This window comes from Microtus oregoni, unplaced genomic scaffold (genome assembly GCF_018167655.1).
Source record: "Microtus oregoni isolate MIOR12 unplaced genomic scaffold, Mior012 000002F_ref0000024, whole genome shotgun sequence".
NCBI classification, from domain to species: domain Eukaryota; kingdom Metazoa; phylum Chordata; class Mammalia; order Rodentia; family Cricetidae; genus Microtus; species Microtus oregoni.
This window is the reverse complement of record NW_024543061.1, coordinates 81,110,612-81,135,531: the sequence shown is the minus strand read 5'-3', so window position 1 is coordinate 81,135,531 and position 24,920 is coordinate 81,110,612. Positions and strand designations below refer to the sequence as shown.

Sequence of the window (24,920 nt, the reverse complement as noted above, 5' to 3'; positions counted from 1 at the left end):
TTTTACTCTGGTAGTGGATCCATGATGTCTACCTGCCTCTGCCTTCTTTCTCCCAGAATTCAGTTCTGTCTTCCCTCTTACCTAAGTTCTGCCCTATTAAAAGGCCACGACAGTTTCTTTATCCATTAACCAACGAAAGCAGCATATAGACAGAAGGACCTCCCACACCAATATTTCAATCAAGACTTGACTATAATCATAAATTAGCACCCCCAATCAGCAGGAAGTAGCCTAGAAAACTATGCTCACATTCCCCCACCCAAAATTGATTATGGATGTTTTTCTTTGTTTAGAGTGTTGGTTACAAGTTTTTATGGATAATGATCAGGAAAAAAGTTAAACAAAAGAGATTAGTTTTAGAGTTCTTGCTTTAAAAAAAAGGCAAATACTGTGAGACAATGGCCTTGTACCCTGTAAAGATTTGTCACTTGTATTAGTTTAATGAAACGCTGATTGACCAGTAGCCAGGCAGGAAGTACAGGTGGGATGGCCAGACTAGGAGAATTTTAAGATGAAAAAAGTCTCAATTTACAGTTTTCACCCAGACCCAGAGGAAGCAAGATGAGAATGTCTCACTGAGAAGAGGTGACAACATAGACAAAAATTGTGGGCTAAAGTAAGAGTTAATTAATAAAAAGCCAAAGTTATTAGGCCATCTAGTTTATAAAAATGTAGGCCGCTGTATGATGTTTCTTTGGGAATGAATGGCTGTGGGACCATGTAGGACAAAAACCCCAGTCAACATCCATGAGTTTTTTTTTTTATCGAAACTTTTTTAATTCTTCTTTCCATTGTGCATTAAGTGTTGATTTCACCATCCATATCTGAAATTTTCTTAATGGTCCAGGTAAAGATTTTTTCACACTATATACATTTCAAAGCAAGATTGTCAGCTTGTAGTTTGAGCTGACACCTGTATTTGTGTTCTCCTTTCCAGCCAACAAAATTCTTCCTGCACATTTTGAGATCTTGGTTAACTGCAAACACACCTAATCCATATTCTCAGACTAAAAAATCATTTGAATTTACTTATTCCTCATTCACTTCTATATTTAATCTTCATTGTATCTATGGTTACTGTTTTATTCTACTTGGGCAGTCTATGATGCCTTGATTACTTTGACTTCCATACGTCTCTTTGTTCCCTTCAGTAAAAGAATGATAGGTATATGAATGTTCTATTACATCTGTTTAATGCAAAATTTTTCCAGTTTTTCCTTAGTGTTTTTTAAAAAATATTACTTATTTTATATGTGTGGGTGTTTGGCCTGCTTGAATGTCTATGTGCCATGTGTGTATAGTGACCTTAGAGGCCAGAAGAGTGGGTTGGATGGTGCCTGGAACTGGAGTTAAGGGTCATTATGAATTGTCACATTGGGAACTAAACATGTGTCCTCTGTAAGCACAGGTAAGCTCTCAAGCACTAACTCATCTTTGTAGCCCCCACCTTTCCTTTCTTTGACATTGCCACCACAAGAACATAGTCCACTGTAATGACTAGGCATATGCACCATTAAAGAAATGTGTATACATAACATCTCTTTTTAAAAGGTGAAAGAGGTAAACAGTAAACTATCCACGTGTGTTTCTAGAAAGTATGTTTAGTATCTATGGGCATATAATAATCACCATTTTTTTCTACTAAAAGAAAGGGCAGTGTTTTATTGAACTCAATCTATCTAAAGTTCTGGACAAATGCAAATAGGAAAACATGACCCCCAAAAAAACAGTTAAAATAACATCAAGCAGTAAGTTAAAATATATTTTTCCTTTGTGATATTGAAATGAACACAGAAGCAAGCAGTCAGAGAGCAAAGTTCTCAGAGGGAATAAATAGAATCAAATGCCAAGGCAATGACAAATACTGATAAGTCCTGTCCTTGGCAAATAATTGTTTAAAAATGTGGCAAAAAGTCAGGCACAAGTTCAGATTTGCTTCAATGAACTCAGAGAGGTCACATACTTCTTGGTAGATATGACAATAATAATTCAGCCCTGTTTTATATTTCCATAAAATGTATTAATGATAAGGCATATATTGAAGTAAGCCAAGTTTTAAAAAGTTACATATATTTGATAATAAATAGGAAATCATTTTTGTAATGCAGAAAAGACTATTTTAGTGTAGATTGGTATGAGTCATGAAGGAAGATAAATAAGAAAAACAAGCTAACAACTATGTCCATTAGGACCAAAGAATATAATCATTTTAAGGGGCATTGTCTCTAAGAACTTGACCTTTCCTCAGCATTTTACTCTTTTCTGAAGAATTGACATCTTAATTTTGTTTTAAACTGTTTATAAGTAATTGAATGTGTACATTTTAGTGTGTTATACCTTTCTTTTAAAAATTTATTCTATTTATAGTATTTGATGGCACTGATATGTACAATGTGTGGTATGCAGTGTGTGTTACATGGTGTGTAATGCATGGGGCAAATGAGTATATATATATATATGTGTGTGTGTGTGTGTGTGTGTGTGTGTGTGTGTGTGCATGTTTGCTGGGGGGCAACTATTTGGAGTGAATTCTCTCCTGTCACCTTTATGCGAGTTCTGGGTTTCAAACTCAGATCATAATTCCATATTTTGTCATTCTTAGGTTATTTTTGCTTTTTTAAAGTGATAATTCACTCTTACATAATATTATTTAAAATCTGAGCTAAAGTGTCAAATGATATAAACATTCAAACACATATTGTCTATGAGAATCCTGTTTGTCAGGAGGTAAATGTTCTATACTTTGAGAGGACTGTGAACTACAGAGGAGTGTATACATTGTACCCTATACGTAAAATTTTATGTTTTATTATCTGAATAATATATTGCCTGAGTAAACTGGAAGTACAATACATGTCACTTCTGAAACCATAAAAATGACAGAAGCATCTGGTTGCATAGGGAATACCCAAGTTTCCTTTGCAATATTGGGACACTAATCTTTGGTATACAAGCCTAGCAATTTGCCAGGCTTTTCTATGAAGCAGACATTTTGAAAATCTATCCTACCTTTTCTCGGAAAAGCTCCACTATCTTTTTACTTTGTGTCCTACTTATCCAGTTTGGATGGAATACTCTCATTATCCTGGGCAAGGACAGTTTTTTGCACAAAAGGATAGTTTTGTCACCATTAAAGAAAACTCCATTTTAGTGGGAGGAGCTGCTAGTTTGTCCTAGCCACCCAGAACCAAAATAATCACACAGAAATTGTATTAATTAAATCTCTGCTTGGCCCATTAGCTATAACTTCTTATTGGCTTACTCTTGCATACCTAGTTTAACCCTTTTCTATTAATCTGTGTATTGCCACATGGCTGTGGCTTACCAGCTAAAGTTTTGGCATGTCTGACTCTGGCGGCAGCTCCATGGCATCCCTCTGACTCTGCCCTTCTTTCTCCTAGCATTTTGTTTATTTTTCCTGCCTGCCTAAGTTCTATCTTGCTATAGGTCTAAAGCGGTTTCTTTATTCATTAATGGTAATCATAGTACACAGAGGGGACTACCACATCAATCCATATAGAGTTTTTTTATGCCCATCATCCTTTTGTGAAGTAAATTGGTGTCTCCAGGAGAAGACACTTCTAACTGTCCTGAAAATCCTTAGGTTCTTAAACATTTTAAATATCATATCTGTAAGTCTCTGAAGCATTAGAAGATCATATATCTATCAAAAATAGCTGTTTAACCTAGAAAACATACCTAATATTACAACAAGTGTGATTATTACAGATGACTTATTACTAATTTGAATTTCTTAATTATACAATACATTTTTAAAATGAATGAGTTATATAAGCACAATACCCCCAAACAAATGTAGAAACATACATACAGTATAACAAAATAACGTTAAATTTGTATCAATATACAAAATACATACCAATGTAAAATATTTGATGTTAATACTTGTTTTTTTTATCCCATATTATGTATCCCTGCTAAATGATGACAAACATATATAACCCACTGAATGAGAACAAAAGCCACTCAGCCCACCTCTTATGAATGTTGGCCTTGTGTTCTCTAAACTCCTTCCTGTTGTTTGTGGGTTACAGCATCTCCAGGGGTCTCTAAAACAATAGTCAAGTCCTGGGAATACTAGTTGTAATATTTGTTGTCCAGTCTCAGAACTGTTCCCATGTAGAAGTATCAGTCTATATGTCATTTGTCTTGTAGTTTTTCCTGATTTATTTTTTGTTGTCTGTAGTCAAGATTTTCAGACAATCTCCCTCATTCAAGCCTGATCTCTGTTAACCTTGAAGGAATTCACAGCCTTTGGTGTCCTGTGGAAACAAAAGCATAACATCTCTCCCAACAAAATACATTTCCTAAATTTCATTTTAAAGTTAAGACATTCCTAAGGTATCTAGACTGATTTAATTCAGGAGTTCCTTTACAATCCTGTATCTCTCAGTAGCTTGCATTTACTCATTAGCACTCAAAAATTGAAAGTCTAAACTACACTATACAGGATCCAGACTCCTGTCTTTATGCAGCTTTTCTCCTTTATACTACTTTCTTTCATTTTTCATTTTTCTTTTTCTTTTTCTTCTTTTTTTTTAGTTTTTTCAAGACAAGGTTTCTCTGTAGCTTTGGTGCCTGTCCTGAAACTAGCACTTGTAGACCAGGCTGGCCTCAAACTCAGAGATCTGTCTGCCTTCTGCCTCTGCCTCCTGAGTGATGGGATTAAAGATGTACACCACCACCACCTGGCTACTTTGCTTTGTTTTTAAAGACTTTATTTTTTTTAGTTATTTTATTATATATTTATTTATTTATTTATTTATTAAAAATTTCCACCTCCTCCCATCCTCCCCTTTCCCTCCCACTCCCCCCACTCTCCCTCCCCCCTTTTTAACTACTGTTTCCTATGATTGTCTATACCCAATTTCTTTTCTTTCTTAATAATACCTTACATTCTTAAACACGCTATAACATCTTTAGAAGGTTTTTTTTTTATCTGTACAGGCCATTACTGCATGTCTTTATCCTCTTCTGACTGTGTGAAGCCAACCTTAGCTGTGCAGCTTTGTGCTGGTGGCTGACTCTACCCTGCTAGTGAGTTGCATTCAACTGGGAGGTGCTTCTAAGTAGGAGTTGCATGCAACTACCCCAGTTCTAGAAAGTTGATGCTCATCTATGGCAGCTACTTTTACTTAGCTAACTGTTTCTGCTTAATGTGGCAGTTGTAGTATGACAGAACCTCTTAAGGAAGAAACACATTTTTTTTCTTTTTTCAGCTTTTTCAGGACCTATGTGGAAATTTGTACTCCATATTCAGTGTCAAATGTAGGAGGCTTTCTATTATTGCTAGCCCTCAAATAATGACATGGAGACTTATTATAAATTCTTAGTTTTATTGTATGCATTTCCAACCATCTCTTATATCTTATATTACCCTGTTTTTCATCTACATTTTGCTTTGAGACATTTTACTGTTCTTTCATTCTATATATCTTACTTCCTTCTTTCCTCCATGTTTGACTGACTGGTTGATCCAGAGTACATCTGCCTCTTTTTCCCAATTCTGTCCTTTATTGTTTAGATTACTCCTCCTACTTATTCTCTCTGCCTGCCAGCCATGCCTATCTCTCTGTTGCCTAGTTATTGGCAGTTTGGCTTTTTATTAGGCAAATCGGGTGCTTTAGGCAGGCAAAAGAACACATGTTTACATAGTTAAATAAATGCAACACACCTTTACATGGTTAATGTAATATTCCACAACATTCTGTCACATAGTTTGTCTCAGAAATGGAAAATGTAATTAATGCAGTGATCAAGGGGGTAGACTGTAACCCATTTCGTAGAATAAAAATCTGTAAGTTCATTATGATTTGAATTACTAAATAATGAGGAATAACGGAAACTCTATCCTAACACAGAAAAGCAGCTGCTGCACTTAACACAAATAATGGAGTTTTAAATTGTTACTGGATGTTAAAGCTAGTGAATTATGTATAGACAAGAGACTGTGTGATCTATAGATGTCCACACAAATGTTCTATGATTAAAATGGAGAAATACCATGATACTAAGAGAACTGGAAGATACACATGGACCACATAACCAAAGTACACTTTACCAATAGTGGGACAAATAGGCATCATGTATTTGGGCACATTGGGAAGGCTTTATTTCCATAGCATTTCCACTCTATGTAATGAGAACCTTAACATGATGGGACTTTAACAGATTGGTATTGAGAGGTATTTTGAATAGCTGCCATTCTTAGAAAAATTTAAATAAAAATTTTATGAATGTAAGTATATGTGTCTGCAACTTGAGTGTTGGTGCCAAAGGAGGCTAGAAGCAGGTGTAAGATCCTCTGGAAATGGAGTTACAGATGACTCTGAACCACCTGATGTGTGTTCTTGGAAGAGCAGCAAGTGCTCTTATCAAATAAACCATCTCTCAGCCCCATCATGTTCTCTGAAAATGGTCAAAAATCCCCCACTTTACAAAAAATAAAACCAAGAAACTGGTCCTTATACAAAGAAACTAAAGATAATAATCTACACAATGTCAGAAATTGGTCTTAGAATAATAATTTAAAAAAACTATAAAAGAGCCTTTTTGATGGTAAAAGTCAATTACTGCCAAGGTTGTAAACCTGAATCAGATCTCCAGATCACATGTGGTGGAGGAGAGAACTGATTCCTGTGCAATTTCCTTTGACTTACACATATATGTTTTATAATACATTTTAAATACTCTCTCACGCACACACAAACACACACACACACACACGTATGTAGTGCACCACTCCCGTCTGTGCTCTATGGGCTACCATACAGTTCATGAACCAGGCAAGGGGCTGGACATTGAAAAACACAAAGACTCACAGACAGAGAGAGACACTGGTTATCCTTGAAACAGGAATGCCTCAAGAATTCCCCTTTATTGTGTCCAGGGGCAGCTTATAAAGGGATAGCCATGCCCCAGCCAAACCCACCAGCAATCACTCCCCTGCCATCAGGAACTCCTGAGGATCATGTGCTCAGAGCAGGTGTAAGACGTCTCAGAGCAGAGGAAAACAAGTTGTTTACAAGAAATTCAGAATCTGGGGGTTCAGCTCCCAACACACACACACATAGCAAATAGAATTGTAATTATTTTTCAAAAACCTATAAAGAAATTTTTAGGACAATGGGCATAATCGGAATATAAAAAGCAAATCATGCATTTGGTATTAAATCAATGTTAAATCTCAGAGTTTAATGATCAATGTGTTGGTTATATAAAAAATAAAAAAGCCAAACAACACTGGTGACAAAAAAATCCAATTTTTAGAAACTCTTCATGAAAGTTCCATTTCACAAAGTTATTTGTGGAAGATTGTCTTATGTAAACAGGGAGAGAGACAAGCAAGCAGCTAGATACTGAATATGTGCATCTGCTAAAAGCAACAGGAATTTTAGCTTTCAATGTGTGTGTGTGGCGGGGGGGGTGGTGCTCTAGCAGGCTTCTGTGTGCAAGGACTATTACAATATTGGTGCTTACATGGTTACTATTATTGTAATCGGACCAATATTGTCAATTCCTTTTGACCTATAAGCCCTTCTTAAATCTTGCCATTCCAAAAGAGTTAGATGTACTGAGTCCACTTGTTAATTTTTTTCTTTCAACTTCCTGCCCCTGAGGTCATTCAAGGTAGGGGCTTGTGGCTTGTTGTTTTGGAGTAGCTTCCAAAGGAATAGAGAATTTGTATTTTGGACTTGGAATATGTGGTAATGATGCATTGAGATGATGGAATATCTTGTAATTAAACATGAGGAAAGACTTCACAAGTGCAAAATTAACAATAATACTCATATATACATCATGCTTTCATGATATAAGTAATATGAACTCAGATGCATTAGAGTCTATTTATTATGTTAACTGCAGAGAAAATCACCTCCAGGGACCCTTGAGTAGACATCTCCAACAAATTGGTAATGTATTAAAGAATCTCAAAATGGTGGCAATTGCAAAATGGAGAGGGACAAAGATATTTGTTCACTGTGTGATCCACAAGGGAACACTGGAGGCTGGCTATCCCTTTGATAATGGTGTTCTAGCAACAGAGACATTCTTCCAGAGGAAAAGCAGCTCTGATGATGTGTTTTACAATATAACACATGAACCTATGCTACAAGAAGCTCTAAAATGGAAAGTTAGGACAATTGCTTAGAGAGCAGTATGTTGCCATGAAAGCATAAGGATCTGAATTCACATCCTCAGAACCCAAGTATAGCTGGATGAGTCTGAAATCCTAGCATTCCCAGAGACATGTGGGAGGCAAAGCTAGAAGAAACCTGGGAATGCCTCAGAATGAAACAGCGAAAGGAAGGATCCCTGTCTCAATCAAGTGACATGTAGGGAACAATACCTGAAGTTATCCTCTGACCTTCACATGTGTACTTGTATAAATGGGTGGATGCATTTGCATGCATGCATATTTGTGTGCTAACACACATATGATGCTCCCATGCACACACATGCACATACATTCATGCATGCACACATAGCAAGCATGCACACCTACCACACATACATGTACAAACACATAAACATATGCTCATGTACACATGCACATGTGCACATACATGCACACATATACATACACGCAACCAAAGATAATGAAAAGGCATTAGTATAAAAGCCACATGAATATTCTAGATGAAATAACAGCCAGTACTTGGTATTTTGGCATCCCTTGCTAGAATTCCAGTGGTTTTATTGCTACTTGATGAGGATGCTAGGGTCTAATGTACATTCCTCTAGCCAAACAGCAAGTGCTACTAAGTATTACCTCTAGCTCCTCTACAATTTTTCACTAGAAAAAAACTCCAATAATACTTACAGAAACAGTATAGAAATTAACAAGGGCGAATTAAAGCAAATTCTTTTGTAAATCCATTCAGAAGATTCAGGTTTAGATTGAGAAGGGGCAAACTGACTTTACCAATTATGACATATATGACCTTAGACAGGTGTTTGTCTCCTCTGTACTTTTAAAGTTGGGCTAACAGTACTCATGTCACAGGGATTTATGCGAATTGAATAATATACTGATGTGGCAAGTTTTCCTGAGTGATGTTTAAAATATGTGAAGAGTATTAGAGGTGAATGTTTATTATTTATTATCTGTAATTTCCCATGATATCCAGGTTATCAGGCTAATCTATTATCTAAATGAGATCAGATATGCATCTTCCAATGTAGAATCAGTTCTTCAGGAACTTTTAAACTTTACTTACGTGTTGTCACTCAACAGAAAAACACTGTAGGGGTAGCCTCAGCCAATCACCTTGCTTGTAGGGTGGGGTCCCCTAAGGATTTTATTTTTTACTAATAAATATTGTTGGTGTGCTTCCCCCCTCCCTCCCTTCTGCTTTCCTGTTCTCCGCGGGAACCTTGGGTTCTGTAAGTCTTTTCCTAATTAAAGCTGAATATTTTATTATAATTTCTGTCTGCCTTCATTTACGCCACTACATTTTGGCGCCGATTGTGAGGCTTTTTGGATACCTGTCCCGAATCAGAGCCTCCCAGGTTGCGACTGCTGGGAGCCAGTGTCACCCCTCTCTCCGGAGGCCTCTCCCTCCATGCAGATTGTTCCCTCTCAGCACAGCTCCTTGCTAGTCTGCTCTGCCGGACTACAGCGCCAAAATGTAGTGGCGTAAATGAAGGCAGACAGAAATTATAATAAAATATTCAGCTTTAATTAGGAAAAGACTTACAGAACCCGAGGTTCCCGTGGAGAACAGGAAAGCAGAAGGGAAGGGGGGGAGCACACCAGCAATATTTATTAGTAAAAAAAATAATAATCCTCAAAGTGCCCCGCCCTACAATCAAGGTGATTGGCTGAGGCTACCCCTACAAAACATATCACACATGGAGTACAAAATATCACTTTGAGCACTAAATAAGCTGGTTTTTCATAATGTGGTATTTTTTTTATAAAGCTCTCTAGGACAGAAAAGGATTACAGATACAAAATAGGACATTTTCAGAAATAAAAGAACTGTAAACAAGATAAAATGTGTTTAAGAAATGTATGTATGCTTGGGACAGAGAAGAAAAAGAATATAGAGAGTTATAAAAGGAAGTAAAGGTTTATAAAAAATAAAACAATGTCTTTAGCCCGGTGGTGGTGGCGAACGCCTTTAATCCCTGCACTCGGGAGGCAGAGGCAGGTGGATCTCTGTGAGTTCTATGCCAGCCTGGTCTACAAGAGCTAGTTCCAGGACAGGAACCAAAAAAGCTACGGAGAAACCCTGTCTCGAAAATCCAAAAAAATAAAATAAAATAAAAAAATAAAACACTGTCTTTAAAGAGACAGTACAGACAGTCATAGATTTAAAGAGTTAAAATATTAAAATAAATATTAAAAAGTAATAGAGTAAATGGAAAATTCACAGAGTCTGGATTATGTATATTATTGTATTTTCTTTGTTTTTTTTTTTTACTGTGAAGGAGCTAAGTAACAAATGGCTTGGTACCTTTTCTCAGTGAGGCATTCTCATCTAGCTTCCTCTATGTCTGGCTGGTGACTGCATATCTGTGTTTCCTCTTCCCAGAATTCTCTTAATCTGGTTGCCCTACTTAACTTATACTTCCTGTCTGGCTGTTGGCCAATCAGCATTTTATTAACCAATATTAGTGACAAATCTTTACAGTGTACAAAAGTTTTATCCCCACAGCATTTTTTCTTTTTTATTTTCTAAAAACGAACCTGTACTCTGACGATTATCCAGAACAACTTGTAACTAACAACCTAAACAAAAACATCCATAATCCACCTTTGTGGAATGTGGGCATAATTTTCTAGGCTACTTCCTTCTGATTGGTGGCACTGATAATCTTATGGGAGCCCCCCAAAAATTAGGATTATGGTCAAGAACTGACTGGAATATTCTGTGAGGCTGGATCATCTTAGCTAATAGTCTTGAGCCTGTACTATGTAGAACTCAGAGGAAATTGCAACAGAGGTGCTCTGAAACATTGCATCATCTGGGTCATCCACTCCCACTAGAAATTTTTCAAGGGGTTTTTCTTGATCAAACCTTTTTTTTTTTAAAAAACCCAGAATGAATCCTCAGCCTCTCATTTTCTGTGGAAACAAAAGCAAAACCTCATCTCCAAACTAGCAAACCTTTTGACTAAAATTTTGAAGTCAAGGTATTTTGAAAATATATAGGCTGGGTTAATACAGCAATATTTATAATCAAATGTCTTTTAGCAGCTGTTACTTCTTCCTCGGTAGTCAAACAATTCAGAGACAGCACAAAACATACAGTATCCAGACTCTCTGTGTATTTTTCATCTTTACATGGCTTTTTTCTTACTCTATTTTTTTATCTTTTATTTTTTTTTGAGACAAGGTTTCTATAATAGGAGGAAGTTTGTTCATTTCCAGCTGATCAGCCCCAAAATAACCACATAGAAACTGTATTAATTAAATCAATGCTTGGCCCATTAGCTCTAGCTTCTTATTGGCTAACTCATAACTTAATTTAACCCATTTCATGAGGCTGTGGTTTACTACGTAAAGTTCCAGAGTCTGTGTCTGGTAGGGCTACCTGGCTTCTCTCTACTCTGCCTTCCTTCTCCCAGCATTCAGTTTAGTTTTCCCTGTCTAATTCTAATCTTTTGCCCTATCACAGGCCAAGACAGTTTCTTTATTAACCAATTGTATTCATAGCACACAGAGGGGAATCCCATCTCACTTCCCCTTTTCTGTTGAAATAAAAAGGAAGGTTATAACTTTAACATAGTAAAATTACATATAACAAAAGAGTTATCAAATAAGAATTATAGTTAGAATATTTATATCTATTTTATCTTTTTCATGACTAAGGAAAACTATTCTTCAACTCCATCAACAATTCCAGAAGGACATAATATTACCTAAGTAAACAAAAAGTGCTTTGTAAGCAACTTCCAAAACTCTAGAATTGATAGAGACATCTTGCTGCCTGGTTCTTCTGTACCATTTAGGCATTCATCTTCAGCCTACAGGCCCATAGTATTTAGCAGATGTTCCCTTGAAGCAGGAAATTTCAAAGACAGTTTCACCTATATTGGTAGTCACTTTCTTCTGTTTCCTGCAGAATGTTGGGCAGACCTTTTTAGGAAGCAGAAACCCTGAAGGGCCATCTCACCAGTAGATAAATTCAGCAGCAATTTCTCTGTGGGTCCTGTATGTCCAGTTAAGCAATCCAGGCAAGAGCATTTTCTGGCCCAAATGGTTAGCAAACTTTATAAGTATCCATCTTCCTCTTGAAATAATTGGTGCTGCCTGGAGCAGATGTATCTTATTGTCATGATAAGGCCTAAATTTTTTAAAACAGTTTAAATACCACAATTTATTGTCTCTGGAAAGTTTAAAGAATACCTATCTATCTGAAATACATCTCTGTACATCTAGAAAATCTAAATAACATGACTACAAGCTTGACTATTATAGATGATTATGTATTAACCTATATTTCCCAATTATACATTACATTTTGAAATAAGCCGCACAAATACAATTACTTAATCAAGAGAAGATATATATATATATGTGTGTGTGTGTGTGTGTGTGTGTGTGTGTGTGTGTGTATACATGGTATAACAAATTGACCTTAAATTTGTATCAATAAACCAAAATTCATACCAATGCAAATCTCTATAGCATATTCCCCTTTAAGTGAAAAATTTGTAAACAATCATTTAGGGATTTGGGCATAGTTTTCTCCAAACTGCTTCCGAATAACATAGGCAAGAATTATGGGTTAATTTAAGTTGTAAGAGTTAGTTAATAATAAACTTGAGCTAATGTTCCAATTATCTTATAATTGATATAGGCTTCTGTGTGTTCATTTAAGACTGAATGACTGCAGAATGAGACGGGACAGAAATTTCTATTTACAATCGATTTTCTATGTTTTTTCTTGGCTTGGTATTGGTTGAACACAGTTCAACTGGACAGCACCCAATAGGCTGTCCCTAGGAATTAGAGGCAAATTGAGAATCCTGGGGAAAGGTACTTTTCATTAGACTTTGTTTCCTGTAACTCTTTTTCCAGCACCAGGGAGAGGATCGTCTCCTAAGACTTCTTCATGTATGTATTATTTGCTTGGCTATGGTAAAGCAGAACCTTTGTTTCATTAATGCAACAGTAGAGAGTAAGGTGGCATGAAGAGCATGGATTTACTGATAATTGCAAATTGGGTGGATACTGAGTATGATAGAGTGTGTTTATTTACCTTGTACAGAGTTATATTCCCTGTGATTGAGATGTCATTAAGGACCATCAGCCAAAAGTTCCCCCAGAGCGTTGCTGCTCTGTGTGTATAGAGTGTCAGTACTGCAAGATAGTTACTGTTTTAGAGATCTGCTTTATAGTATGCTCACCCACCTACTTTGCAATTATGCACTGTGTTCTTAAAATGATTGAGAGAGCAAACATTCTGTCATACATTTGTACAAAAATACAAGCAATGCAAAATGGTTCAAAGTTATGGAATCTTTTGCTCGACAATGAGACTAGAATGTTTCCATGCCTCATTTGGGTGTAAAAGGAGACATGACAGTGTTGTCAGCTTAATAAAAGTGTAACATTCTGTTTTCTTTAGCACTGATGGCTGTTAATGGATTTATTTTGATACTGTGATCCTGGGAACAGAAGTTATTGTTTAAACAATGTTTTACTAACAAAGGGACACTGTTCATGTGGTTGCCACTTGTGCACATTTCTCATTTAGGTTCAAAGTGCTCAAGAGGAGATTGTGACATGATTCAGTATTGGGTCACACAATTTTTGTTGAATCAAAGAAACAGGTTGCTTTGTCTTTTTTCCTCTATGGACATGTTTAAAATGCATCTGAAAGGATATAGAAAATATTGGCACTTTAGAGGAAGATGGGGATTAGTTTATTAACATTGAATCTGTTTTCAAGTGCTTGGCTTTGTATACTTTATTTACAGTTGAGACACTTGATCATAAGACTTTTCTGACACAGTCACTGTGTTCTGAAAGGAATCGTCAAGGTGGTGATGATACAAACTACTCAGATGATTATTTAATGTGGACAAAAAGAGTCATCCAATGATCTGGATATTAGCTCCAGATTTTCTTGGTTAAATAATGAGAAGTAGATATTGAGAATGGTTATATTTTAAGTCACTAGGGAAAGTGAAGACAGCTTTTACATGGGAGAGGAGTAAATTCTCTTAATGATGGGTAAAGAGACCACCCCACACTTGGGAATGCTGAAGGAGAAACCAAAGCAAGAAAAGGCTGATGCAAGATTGCAATAAGATGAGAGAAAAAGAGGCAGATGAAAAGAGTTCAAAAGTTGAAATTTTATCTAAATTGGTGTCAATTTAAAACATGAGCTTCCCCTCTTCTAGAAATTGCCCCCTTTCTCTATTCTCTCCACAACCATTATCAGGTCCTCTCATGAAGTTATGTGGACTTGAAGTTTTATGTGGGATCCTTGAGTCTGTAATTTCATTCCTATATCTATTCAAAACTACGTAGAGAGTCATTAAAATTTTCATCCATATGCTATGAATTTTCTTCCTTATTTCCACAATAAGGAAGTTGTACCTCAGCCTACATGCCCCATTCTATCTCAGCATGCCTTTATTTCTTTTAAAGAAATTATATCTTTCCTAGCAGAAGCATAGGATCCTAGGGATTTGAAACAAGTAACTTTGTCTGGTAACTGTGGTGTCTCTAACAACTTCACTTCTCTACAGAACAGCAAGCTTTCTTGTTCTTTCTTCAGTCTTGATGTGCATGCATGTAGTTGGTGTTCAAATAGTATTCATTGCAATTGCAAGGCAGTAGAGAAAACTACAGTCGTACATAATTACTCAGTTGTGTCTGGGATTTGAAACTTTAGTAAATGGTTTAAATATTTTGTAAAGTTAAAACCATTCTAAATTACAAGTTGAATGAATGTTGCTTTGAGGACTTGCAGAAATTCTTGCTACAGATGCTGCTAAGGATTAATACTGCTATGCTGAAATAGATTTTCTGTAATAAATATAAAATTAAAATACCTATATGGTGAAAAAGTATTCTACTTTCAAGACAGAAAATGATTTGATGAGGCTGATACAGTTGAATCGAGCTCAAGGCACTTTTCTGCATTGCATATTAATACTTGCACCTGCATATCACCTACACAGGAACATACATGTTTGTCCATCCGTAGCATGTATTTCTTAAATAACCATCTATAGATGTCTTTTTAGGTGCCTGGTCTTTTCCTATTCCTACATCTTTTAAATCTGGAAGTGCTCAACTTATTCCCAAATTGTAGATTTATTTGTTGTTTTTCTTTAGGTTGTTTTCTTGATTAAAATTCTCTGTCTCCCCAGGTCTCTGTGAATCTACAGTGCTCCCAGGAAGTGTTTCTCTTCTTGAGACAGGAGAGAAATCTTAGAACACAAAGACCCCAAGAAGGAAGCCTGGAAAAACAACTTTAGTTGGCTCAGTGAGACAGACATTAAGAACAAACACAGCAGACATCTTCATGTTCTTAAAGGCAGCAGTCTTCAAGTGACTTCAAAGGGCTTCATTCAGGTTTCATTTGCTTGAAAAGTTTTGTTTTAAATACATTGTCATTACCTTCACGTTAGAGCCTAACAAACTCTGAGGCTAGCTTTAATATCACCAAAGACTAAGCATAGTTATTTTCACTGACTTTTTCAGTAGAAATCAAACTAACCAAATCTTCTCCTATGACATTTTTTTTCAAGATCAGTCAGAATAAAACTTCCTAGATAATTTTATATTTAAGGTACTGGTTAAGTTGTTCTTCTTCAAGTGATGTACGCACACACGCACGTGTGTATGTGATATATATATATATATATATATATATATATATATATATATAGAGAGAGAGAGAGAGAGAGAGAAACTGTGCAGTGAATACGTAATTACACGTGTAGGGCCAAGTGTACACATACAGGTGTACATATTATGGAGATCACAAGTCAGTACTGAATGTCATCCTCTAGAATGTTCCACCTTAGGTTTTATAATGGAGTCTCTTCACTGAATTTGTCAGTTGTTCATTTGGTTAGAGTGACAGGATGCCATGCTGTAGTGATCCTGCTCTCTGGGTCCTCCCAGTGTTGGGGTTACAGACTGGTGCAGAGAAGTCCAGGTTTTGAATTGGTTGCTCAGAATTCAAATTGATGTCCTCAAGTTAGGAATCAAACACGTTACCAACTAAATCACCTCTACAACTGTGCCCGACAGTTTATATCAACTTGACACAGGCTAGGGTCATTTGGGGGAGAGGGAACCTCAACTGAGAAAATGTCACAAGGTTATGGTCTATCCTTTGGTGTACTTTTTTATTGAATATTAATATGAGAGGGCCCAGATTACTATGGGTGGGCCCTTTCCTGGCCAGGCAGTCCAGGGTTCTGTAAAAAAGCAGGTAATGCAAGCCATGAGAGCAAAAGCAGGAAGCAGTATTCCTCCTTAGCCTCTGCATCTGCTCCTGTATCCAGGCTGCTGCCATAAATTTCTGCCCTGACTTCCATCAGTGATAAACTGTGATATAAAATTGTGAGCTAAAGTAACACCCTTCTCCTCTAAGCTGATTTTGGTTTTCCCTTTCCTACTCTAAGTTGATTTTGGTTCTGGTATTTTATCACAGCAATAGAAATGAAGATTAAGTCCTCTAGTAAAGTTTATTTTCTTTTTTTATGTATGACTTGTTACATTTCAGTCAATAGTTTAATTGATAACTGTTTGATATTTTTGGAAAGGCAGCAGTAAGACATTTAAAGAAAAACATCTGGAAACCATCGGAAGAACATGGAAGAATCTGGGAAGAAGGTTGCAACCCGTGGGGTGACATGCTTTTCGAAAATTAGGGTATGGATTGTTTAGATATATGTGCATGTATATGTGCATGACAGTTTTTTAAAGCAAGTATTGAAAATCCTTGTAACATTGCTCAGCTTATTTGAAGTTTTCCAACATAAAAGCCTTTTTGCTTAATGTATTGTTAATTTATTTCCTTAAAGAAGTTAGTTTTATAATTGTGCATGTCTAGCCAGAATTATTCATTCAGGAAGATTTATGAGAATAAGTTAGAGAAGAGGTTCTCAACCTGTGGGTCACAACCCCTTTGGGGGTTGAAGAATTATTCACAGGGGGACACCTAAGACCATTGTAAAGCACAGATATTTACATTAAAATTCATAAGAGTAGGAAAATTACAGTTAGGAAGTAGCACATGAAATAATTTTATGTTTAGAGTCAACAGAATATGAGGATCTGTATTAAAGTGTGTACCATTAGGAAGGTTGAAAGAAAAAGTAGAAGAAGAGAACTCACGTAGGAGGAATGTAAAAACTGCCATGAAAGCATTTCCTTCAGACTCTAGAGTTAATAGTCACCAGGATTGCCTTTATAATTGCAGATGTTGTGTAGCAGCAGACCTGAGCCAACATGGACACTGTTTTGTTTCGACTTTGTTTGTTTTATTTTCGGCCTACAACAAAATACTTTAGAGAAAGAGCTATTTGTTCACCATCTGTTTAGTTTTCTTCTTCAAAAGTTGAATCAAATGAATGATCTCCACAAGCCTTTTTAATTTTGAAGACTTCCCTTTTAGATATAGGACCTGACTATAAAACTCATGAGAACATAATCAAGTATCAATCATATCCTCTGAAAGATTTGCAGTGGGAAGAGGAAACATCTCTGCCAATGTCATTTAGAGTTAGAAGATAAACTTCCATAGATGGAATTATACTATCTTATAGTCATAGAATATTTTTAAGCTATACTGAACTTGGTTTTCACATTTGCCATTTTATTTATTTTGTGTTTGTTTCTGCTCAGGTTAATGCAGATTAATTGGTGCTCATGACAAATTTTATAAGCAGTAAATACTAATCTAACACAAGATGATTTGCCTATTATTTCACATGAGAGAGTACAGAGGTTTCAGAAACTGGGATGGTGACATTTGCCATCAACCAGCTGCTAGAAGATAAGTTGAGGGAAACAGGAAGCTCATTCATTATATTGCTTAATGTGAGTTTTAGTCACAGGCAGGTACTGTGGAGTCTTATCAGGACCTGGTCCCATTTTATCCTGCATTTGGAAGACTGCAAAAAATGTTCTGCCCTGGGTTATGTTATGAACACCACTTGAACTACTGAATTAAAAGTCTATAGGGTTTGCTGCTTCAGGAATAAGAAAAAAAACAGAGACCAGTTTGCTGGACCATTGCCTCCAGAAGGGAGACTGTAGCTTGTTGTTCTCAAAAATGCAGAAAGAGGATAAAATATTGAATTGCCTTGAACATCCAAAGACCTGTCACTCCTGAAAACAGGTTTGCTGTAGAAACAATGCTGTGGTGTAATTCTGTGTACTATTCCTTCCCTTCCTTAAAGTGGACAACTCTTGTCCTGCAGAGAACAGTATATTGCTGAAGATCCAACAATAACTGTGTCTTACATAGAATAACTTCTTGTCTTTCTGTATTAATGTGGTACACTAGCAAGAGAAAAGCCATACTCATCTACAAAACTCACAACTTCAATCCAAATATTCTAACCCTGCATTTTCAGAGTTAGGACAGACTAGAGATTACACTTTAAAGGTTTTTTTTTTCATGTTCTAGGGCTGTTTAAGTTGGATACAATCCTCCACCTCACAGTAGAGGCTGTTTTGCCAGTATATGACACACACACACACACACACATATATATATATATATATATATATATATATATATATATATATATATATAATTGTAAAATGAATTTCTCAACATTTCTTAAATGTTTTTCTTCCTAGATGTTTCTTTTGGCATTAACAGGGGCATATGTAGCCAAATCACTATCAGGAATTTATATGAATTCCATGCTCACACAAATAGAGAGACAATTCAATATCCCCACATCTATAGTTGGATTTATCAATGGGAGCTTTGAGATTGGTGAGTTATTTTCACATTTACTTATTGTTATATATTGACATTCTCTCCTTATTTCCTATATTAGACTTTTTAATTTGTGAATTATGTGCTTCCTGGTGTGATTGAATAACCTGGTTTGGGTTTAAAGAAATTATTTATTTAAATATCTCCATTATAATACTTAGTTATTGCCATATATCTTGATATGGTCTCTTTATATTTTGACAAGTGACAGTACATTTTTAGTATTAATATCCATCACTTGAAACTCAAGGAGACACTAAGGCCTCTTCTATGACATTTTACAAGGTGTCTGTGGGAGCCTGGAGGAACTCGTGTTCTGAAGAGAGCAAATTCTTCTCTTGCCCTACTGTGCCTGTGAGTTTGACAGCTCTCCACTTCTAGTCATCAGAAAGATGAGAATGTTTTCTATGTTTTCCTGTGTTTGAATAATTCCTAAGACAGAATTTCTAAGAGGAGTGAATGATCTTTAGGTGATGAACTGGGATATGAGAATACAGGGGGTCAAGGAGGGAAAGATGCCCTCTATAAACAAAGTGACCTGGAAGACTTTTAGTCCTAGTTGTTACTTTCTTCAAGGTGAAATTGTCTTTAAGGTATTTAATCAAAGCAACAAAGAAAATCAAGGCTGTGAAGTAGCTAACACACACTAAAGTTGCTTAATTGGAATAGGAGCTGAACGAACATGTGAAGTTGCTCCCAGCATCAAACTTCTTAGTACTTCCTCTGTCACCTGTGTCCTATGTCTTCACCGTGCAGTCAGAATGAAGGCATTACTGAGATTGAGTAATGTTCCATTGTACTAGAAGCAGCAAGTGCCATGCATTGGCTATCCAAGTTCAAACAGAACACACTGTGCTAGGGAAAACGGTATCCTGAAGGGGTAAAGGTGATCTGGGTGGAGAAATGAACAGTTAAATGTGAAGGGGAGATGTGTACAGAGGGTGAACCATCAAATGGTTTGTGTGGGGATCAAGACGGCCCTGTGTTATGGGAAGGTGGAGAAGTGTTCAGGAATGAAAAATGGGTAGAGAATGCAGCTTGGTCTGGAGTGTGTCTTTTACCTCTCTGGTGGCAGAGAGCCAGTATGGGTTGGATCTTTCTATGTCGAGGACTTATATTGAAAAGCAATGCCATCTTATTTCTGGATAATACTGTAGTTATACAAAATCAAACTAAATAGGTCAAAAGGAATGCATTTACGTTGAAGTATAATTATCAGAACATTTAAACATCCTGTCAGGAGAAACATTCATGCTTTTTAACAAGGCGAAGATCATCTACATCTGATTTTCAAGTAATTATAGGCTGCATGGCCTTTTGTAGTATTTACAACAATCATGATGTCATAAACCAATATTTATAGTTCTGTTGGTGACAGAAAGATGACTCTTCATGTCACTATTGCTTTGTACATTACTGTGAACAGAAACGTTGATTCCAAGTTAATGATTATTGAAAATAATTCTCATCCAAGTTCATGGAAAACTTTATTTTCTGTGATTTTTTTTTAAACTAAAGGTTAAAAAGTCTGGTTTAAATTAAAACATAATAACCTGAGCAAGGAAGTCAGGACCGCACGGGGTGCACCCACCCACGGAGATGGTGGGACTGATCTAATGGGAGCTCACCAAGGCCAGCTGGAATGGGACTGAATGAACATGTGATCAAATCGGACTCTGAATGTGGCTGACAATGAGGGCTGACTGAGAAGCCAATGATAATGACATCGGATTTTGATTCTACTGCATGCACTGTCTTTTTGGGAGCCTAATCTGTTTGGATGCACACCTTCCTAGACCTGGATATCCCCTTGGACTTTCCACAGGGCAAGGCCTCCTGACTCCTCTTAGGACTGGAGAGCGAGGGGCAGGGGGGGAGTGGCGGGAGTGGGAGGGACATGGGAGGATGGGAGAAGGTGGAAATTTTTAATAAATAAATAAATATTTTAAAAAATAATAATGCCACTGGCTGTGGCAGATGACTTAAAGGGAGTCTTAAATTAGAATCATTGCGATGTGAAGGAATTCACATTGGACAGTGAATGCAGCATTTGGTGGGCATTTCCCCAGTTAGTGTTGTTAACAACCTTCCCCTAGCCTGGACGACACCTTACATTTCCCCACACCTTCCCTCCAATTATTTGAGGGACACTAAGGCAATGAAAAAGGCAATCTAAGTGTAATGTGAGGAAGGAATGTTTTCCTTTCAAACAACAGAGATTTCAGACAAGATCCAGTTCATTCAGAGCAGGTACAGAGACTAGAAAGGAGTCCAGAGAGTTCAAACAGTGGGTATCCTGGGGTATTACCTTCTGAGTCATGACCTCAATGATATGATTTGTGGACAGAGATTGGGTAATAAGGATATAGAGGGAGGCACATACCATTCAAAATAATGCAACGTCTCTTCTTCTTAGCAGAGTAGAGAGAAATAGAATTGGGAGAAAAAAAAGTCTTCATATATCTTTCAAATATTTGGGATCACTTAGAGATTTGCAAAGTCATTAAAAAATGTATTTGAGTTTTCTAATTAATTTCTTTATGCGTTATATGAATGTGGTAAATACTCTTCATCAAACTGAAAATATGTGGTTTGTAGAGAGCTTACTTATATATTTGTTTCTTTTCAATTCCTTTTTTTCCTGTTAATAGTACTGATGATTGAACCTAGAGCTTCACACATTAGACAAGCATTCTACCACTCTATCCCCAGCACCTTTATTTACTTTTTATTTTGAGGGAGTTCTCAGTAAGATGCCTAGGCTAGTCTTGAACTCATTCTGCAGCCCAGGCCAACTTTGATTTTGCAGTCTTCCTGTCTTAGCCCCTCTGTGACTGGGGATGACAGGTCCCCAGCCCCTCTACTTCTTTTATCTCTTAACATCTATAGTAAAGTCATCTCTGTCAGAATAGGGTTTCCCACTGAATTTCTTTAAACCAAAGTTTTCTACCAAACTAAATAGTGCAAATTAATTTCTACAATTACTTTTGTGTTTGAGTTTATGCCTCCAGCAATCTAGAACTAAGCCGCAGTTGGAGAGTTAGGACTCTGACCTTCTCTCTGTTTAACTGGGTCTAAGGAAAGATATGAAAGTAGAAGCAGATATCCAGCTTGGCTGTGTTGAGCAAAAAAAATGATTTTTTAAATATTAAATTAAAAATAAAAACATGATTCCATTTGACTCTGCATAGAGCAGACATGAAAGGAGCAGCCAGATGTGACTAGCAGGCTAACACTTGCTTTTGTATCCATTCTGAAAGACTAGATAATCCTGAATAAACCCCTGAATATTCTCCAAAATGAAGGAGAACCTTCCGTCAGGGTCATGATTGATTATGAATTTAAAATAATGCACACATCTTCTAAGCACCTATTGCTGTGTTCTTAAGGTGGTTGTTAAACAATGAACACTAGATTGCAAATATAGAGGAGGCTATTGACTATGATGTGATAATACTTTACTGAAACAGGCATTCTCATTTCTCCTAGGAAACCTTTTATTCATTATATTTGTGAGCTATTTTGGAACAAAACTGCACAGACCTATAGTGATCGGTGTTGGATGTGTGGTTATGGGCCTAGGATGTTTCTTAATATCACTACCTCATTTCCTAATGGGCCGGTGAGTATCCCAGTCCTTGATGGTATTTTTAGTTCAACTTTCAATTGCAGTGAATGAGGTTTAGAATTTCCTCTCTGGGGGGAGCAATGCTCCCCCAAAGTATAGAATGCTAATATGGAAATTAGCATTCAATTTGTGCTTGCCAGGCACCAATGTGCTGACTGATCTACATCTTCATATCTAGATCTCTTTATCTGTAGAGATAAAATGGGAATTTTCTTTTTTCATTTTGAAACATTTTCCTGTTTTTTTTATTGTCAATTGGGGAGTAAATGGACTTAGAATGAACAACTGAATTTTTAAGTGGATAATAAATGAAAGAATATTTTGTCATCTCAGGTGTTTTTGCAGGGAACTGGAAGCTTGTGGATGGAATTTAAAAATTATTCTTTGCTTTCTATTTGATTCAAATCAATGTCAAGAAATATTTCAAGAAAACTACTGTGTTTGTCTACCTTCTGCCAATGGAGATTATTCTTTGAATCTGGCCTGTCCTCATTGGGTCATGAATAGAGAGGCACAGACTCTTGTCTATACTTCACTGGCAATCTCTGTGGGGACATCCAGGCAGTTGTTTTGGGTGAAGTGGTTTTGACTTCTGTACTACATTATTCAGCATAGAAACTAGAATGTTGACAAGTATAACTCCATACTCACGCAGAATTCAGCAGCTCATAGTTTCCTCTGGCTGTCTCTCTTCTAAACAGCACTTAGAAATAATAAATATTAAATAACTAAATGAATTCCAGGATACCTACAATGGAGATAGACTTAGCTGGACACATTCTCCTCTGCTGTGGTAGTCTGTCATTTTCTTTCTAGGAGAAGCTGATCCTTGGTGATTTAATCAAGTTAAATGACCATAGTTTATTAACACTTTTTGTACCATGACTCTGCATTGTCAGGTGATGGATTCTGTCACCTTTTGTCATGACATGGGAACTTTTTCTTCTGTTGGAGTTAATGAACACATAGGAAAATTATTGCTTGAATTCTCTGAAAGGAAGGATAAGATCACAGCTCAGAGATCACAGAGCAAGTGTCTTGATTTGTTGTTTTGTTTCTTGTCTCTCTCTAAAGCTTTCATCTTCTCAATTTTACTTTAGTGAGTTTCTTTCTTTTTTTGCTTCTGTTCTTTACCTCACTCAATTATTTCTAGAAAATAGTCATTTAGAAATATCAAAGGGTCAGCATTAGGGAATCTGAAAGCTATGCCACTTACATGTGGAGATGAGTGCTAACTGTAAAGAAGGGGCACATTTTTGGAGATTATCAAGTTCTTTTGATGAAATTTATTACTTATTTATATTCATTTATGTTTTCAAATTGGGGGTTATTTTTGGTTTATTTTGCTGTGTTTTGTTCTGTTTTTATTTGAGATAGGTTCTTGCGAAGCCCAGTCTGGCCTCAAACTAACTGCATAGCTGAGGGTGACCTGAGCTTCTGTTGTTCCTCTCTCCACCTCTCAAGTGCTAGAGTGACAGACATGGGCCACCACACCCTGTTGATGCAGTTAGGGAGTTTAACCCCAGAACTACATGTCCAGCTTCATGATACAGATTTCCATTTCTATTTATTTGGGGGAGCTGTATGTCTTTGCATATGCATGGTGGTTGTAGGTATTCACATGTAGAGATCAGAGGACCACTTTATGGAGTCACTCCTCTCCCTCCACCTTTATGTGATTTCCAGGACTGAGCTCAGGTCATCAGGCTGTGCAGCAAATTCTTTACCTGCTAAGTCATCTCTCTGGCCCAGCAATGGCATTCATGATGTTTAGAATGACCACTGTGGAAACATGTCTGTGTGGGTTCTGGATGATGTTTTTACAGGGAAGCAGGATTCAGAGATCTACAGATGCTCTCATTGCACTCAGGTCCTCACAGTGAATGTTTTCTGTGTCCACACAGATACGAATATGAGAAAACAATCTCACCTTCAAGCAACTTGTCCTCAAACAGCTTCTTGTGTTCAGGAAACAGAAGCCAGACTTTAACATCAACACCGGACCCTAAAGGTGAACTAGTGCTTCTTATTGTTTTCCTGCTCAGGGACATGGTTACAGAATACTCTTGTAAAGGGCTTTGAATGTTACATTGGATTTAGTAGGCATCTAAGACAAATGAACAATCTTTGTTTCTCTTCTCAGGGAAGAGAGATGTCTAATAATATAGAATTATCTGCTTCTTAAGTTTGAATAAACTTAAGACTCCTTTGTTTCTTAAAGTAGATATTAAAAAACATGATATCTACTCCCGCACCACTGTAGAGTTAATCCCACAAGGGAAAACAAGTTGGAATGGTGGATCTAGACCCATAATAAGATTTGTGTGATCTTA

General features: G+C 36.7%; 1 protein-coding gene across 2 annotated transcripts in view; it reads left to right on the top strand.

Moving 5' to 3' along the window:
• Positions 1-13,027: 13,027 nt before the first annotated feature.
• The window catches only part of LOC121434378 (solute carrier organic anion transporter family member 1A4-like), a 47,574-nt gene continuing 35,681 nt past the window's right edge, over positions 13,028-24,920 (top strand). The window contains exons 1-6 of one of the 2 annotated variants that reach the window (XM_041633291.1): positions 13,028-13,090; positions 15,361-15,565; positions 16,772-16,876; positions 18,815-18,956; positions 22,449-22,581; positions 24,492-24,598. In XM_041633291.1, coding sequence (XP_041489225.1) covers positions 16,817-16,876; positions 18,815-18,956; positions 22,449-22,581; positions 24,492-24,598 — 442 coding nt within the window. In that variant the 5' untranslated portion in view covers positions 13,028-13,090; positions 15,361-15,565; positions 16,772-16,816. Of the gene's footprint in view, positions 13,091-15,360; positions 15,566-16,767; positions 16,877-18,814; positions 18,957-22,448; positions 22,582-24,491; positions 24,599-24,920 lie in introns of both variants that reach the window. The other variant, XM_041633283.1, reaches the window with a different exon arrangement.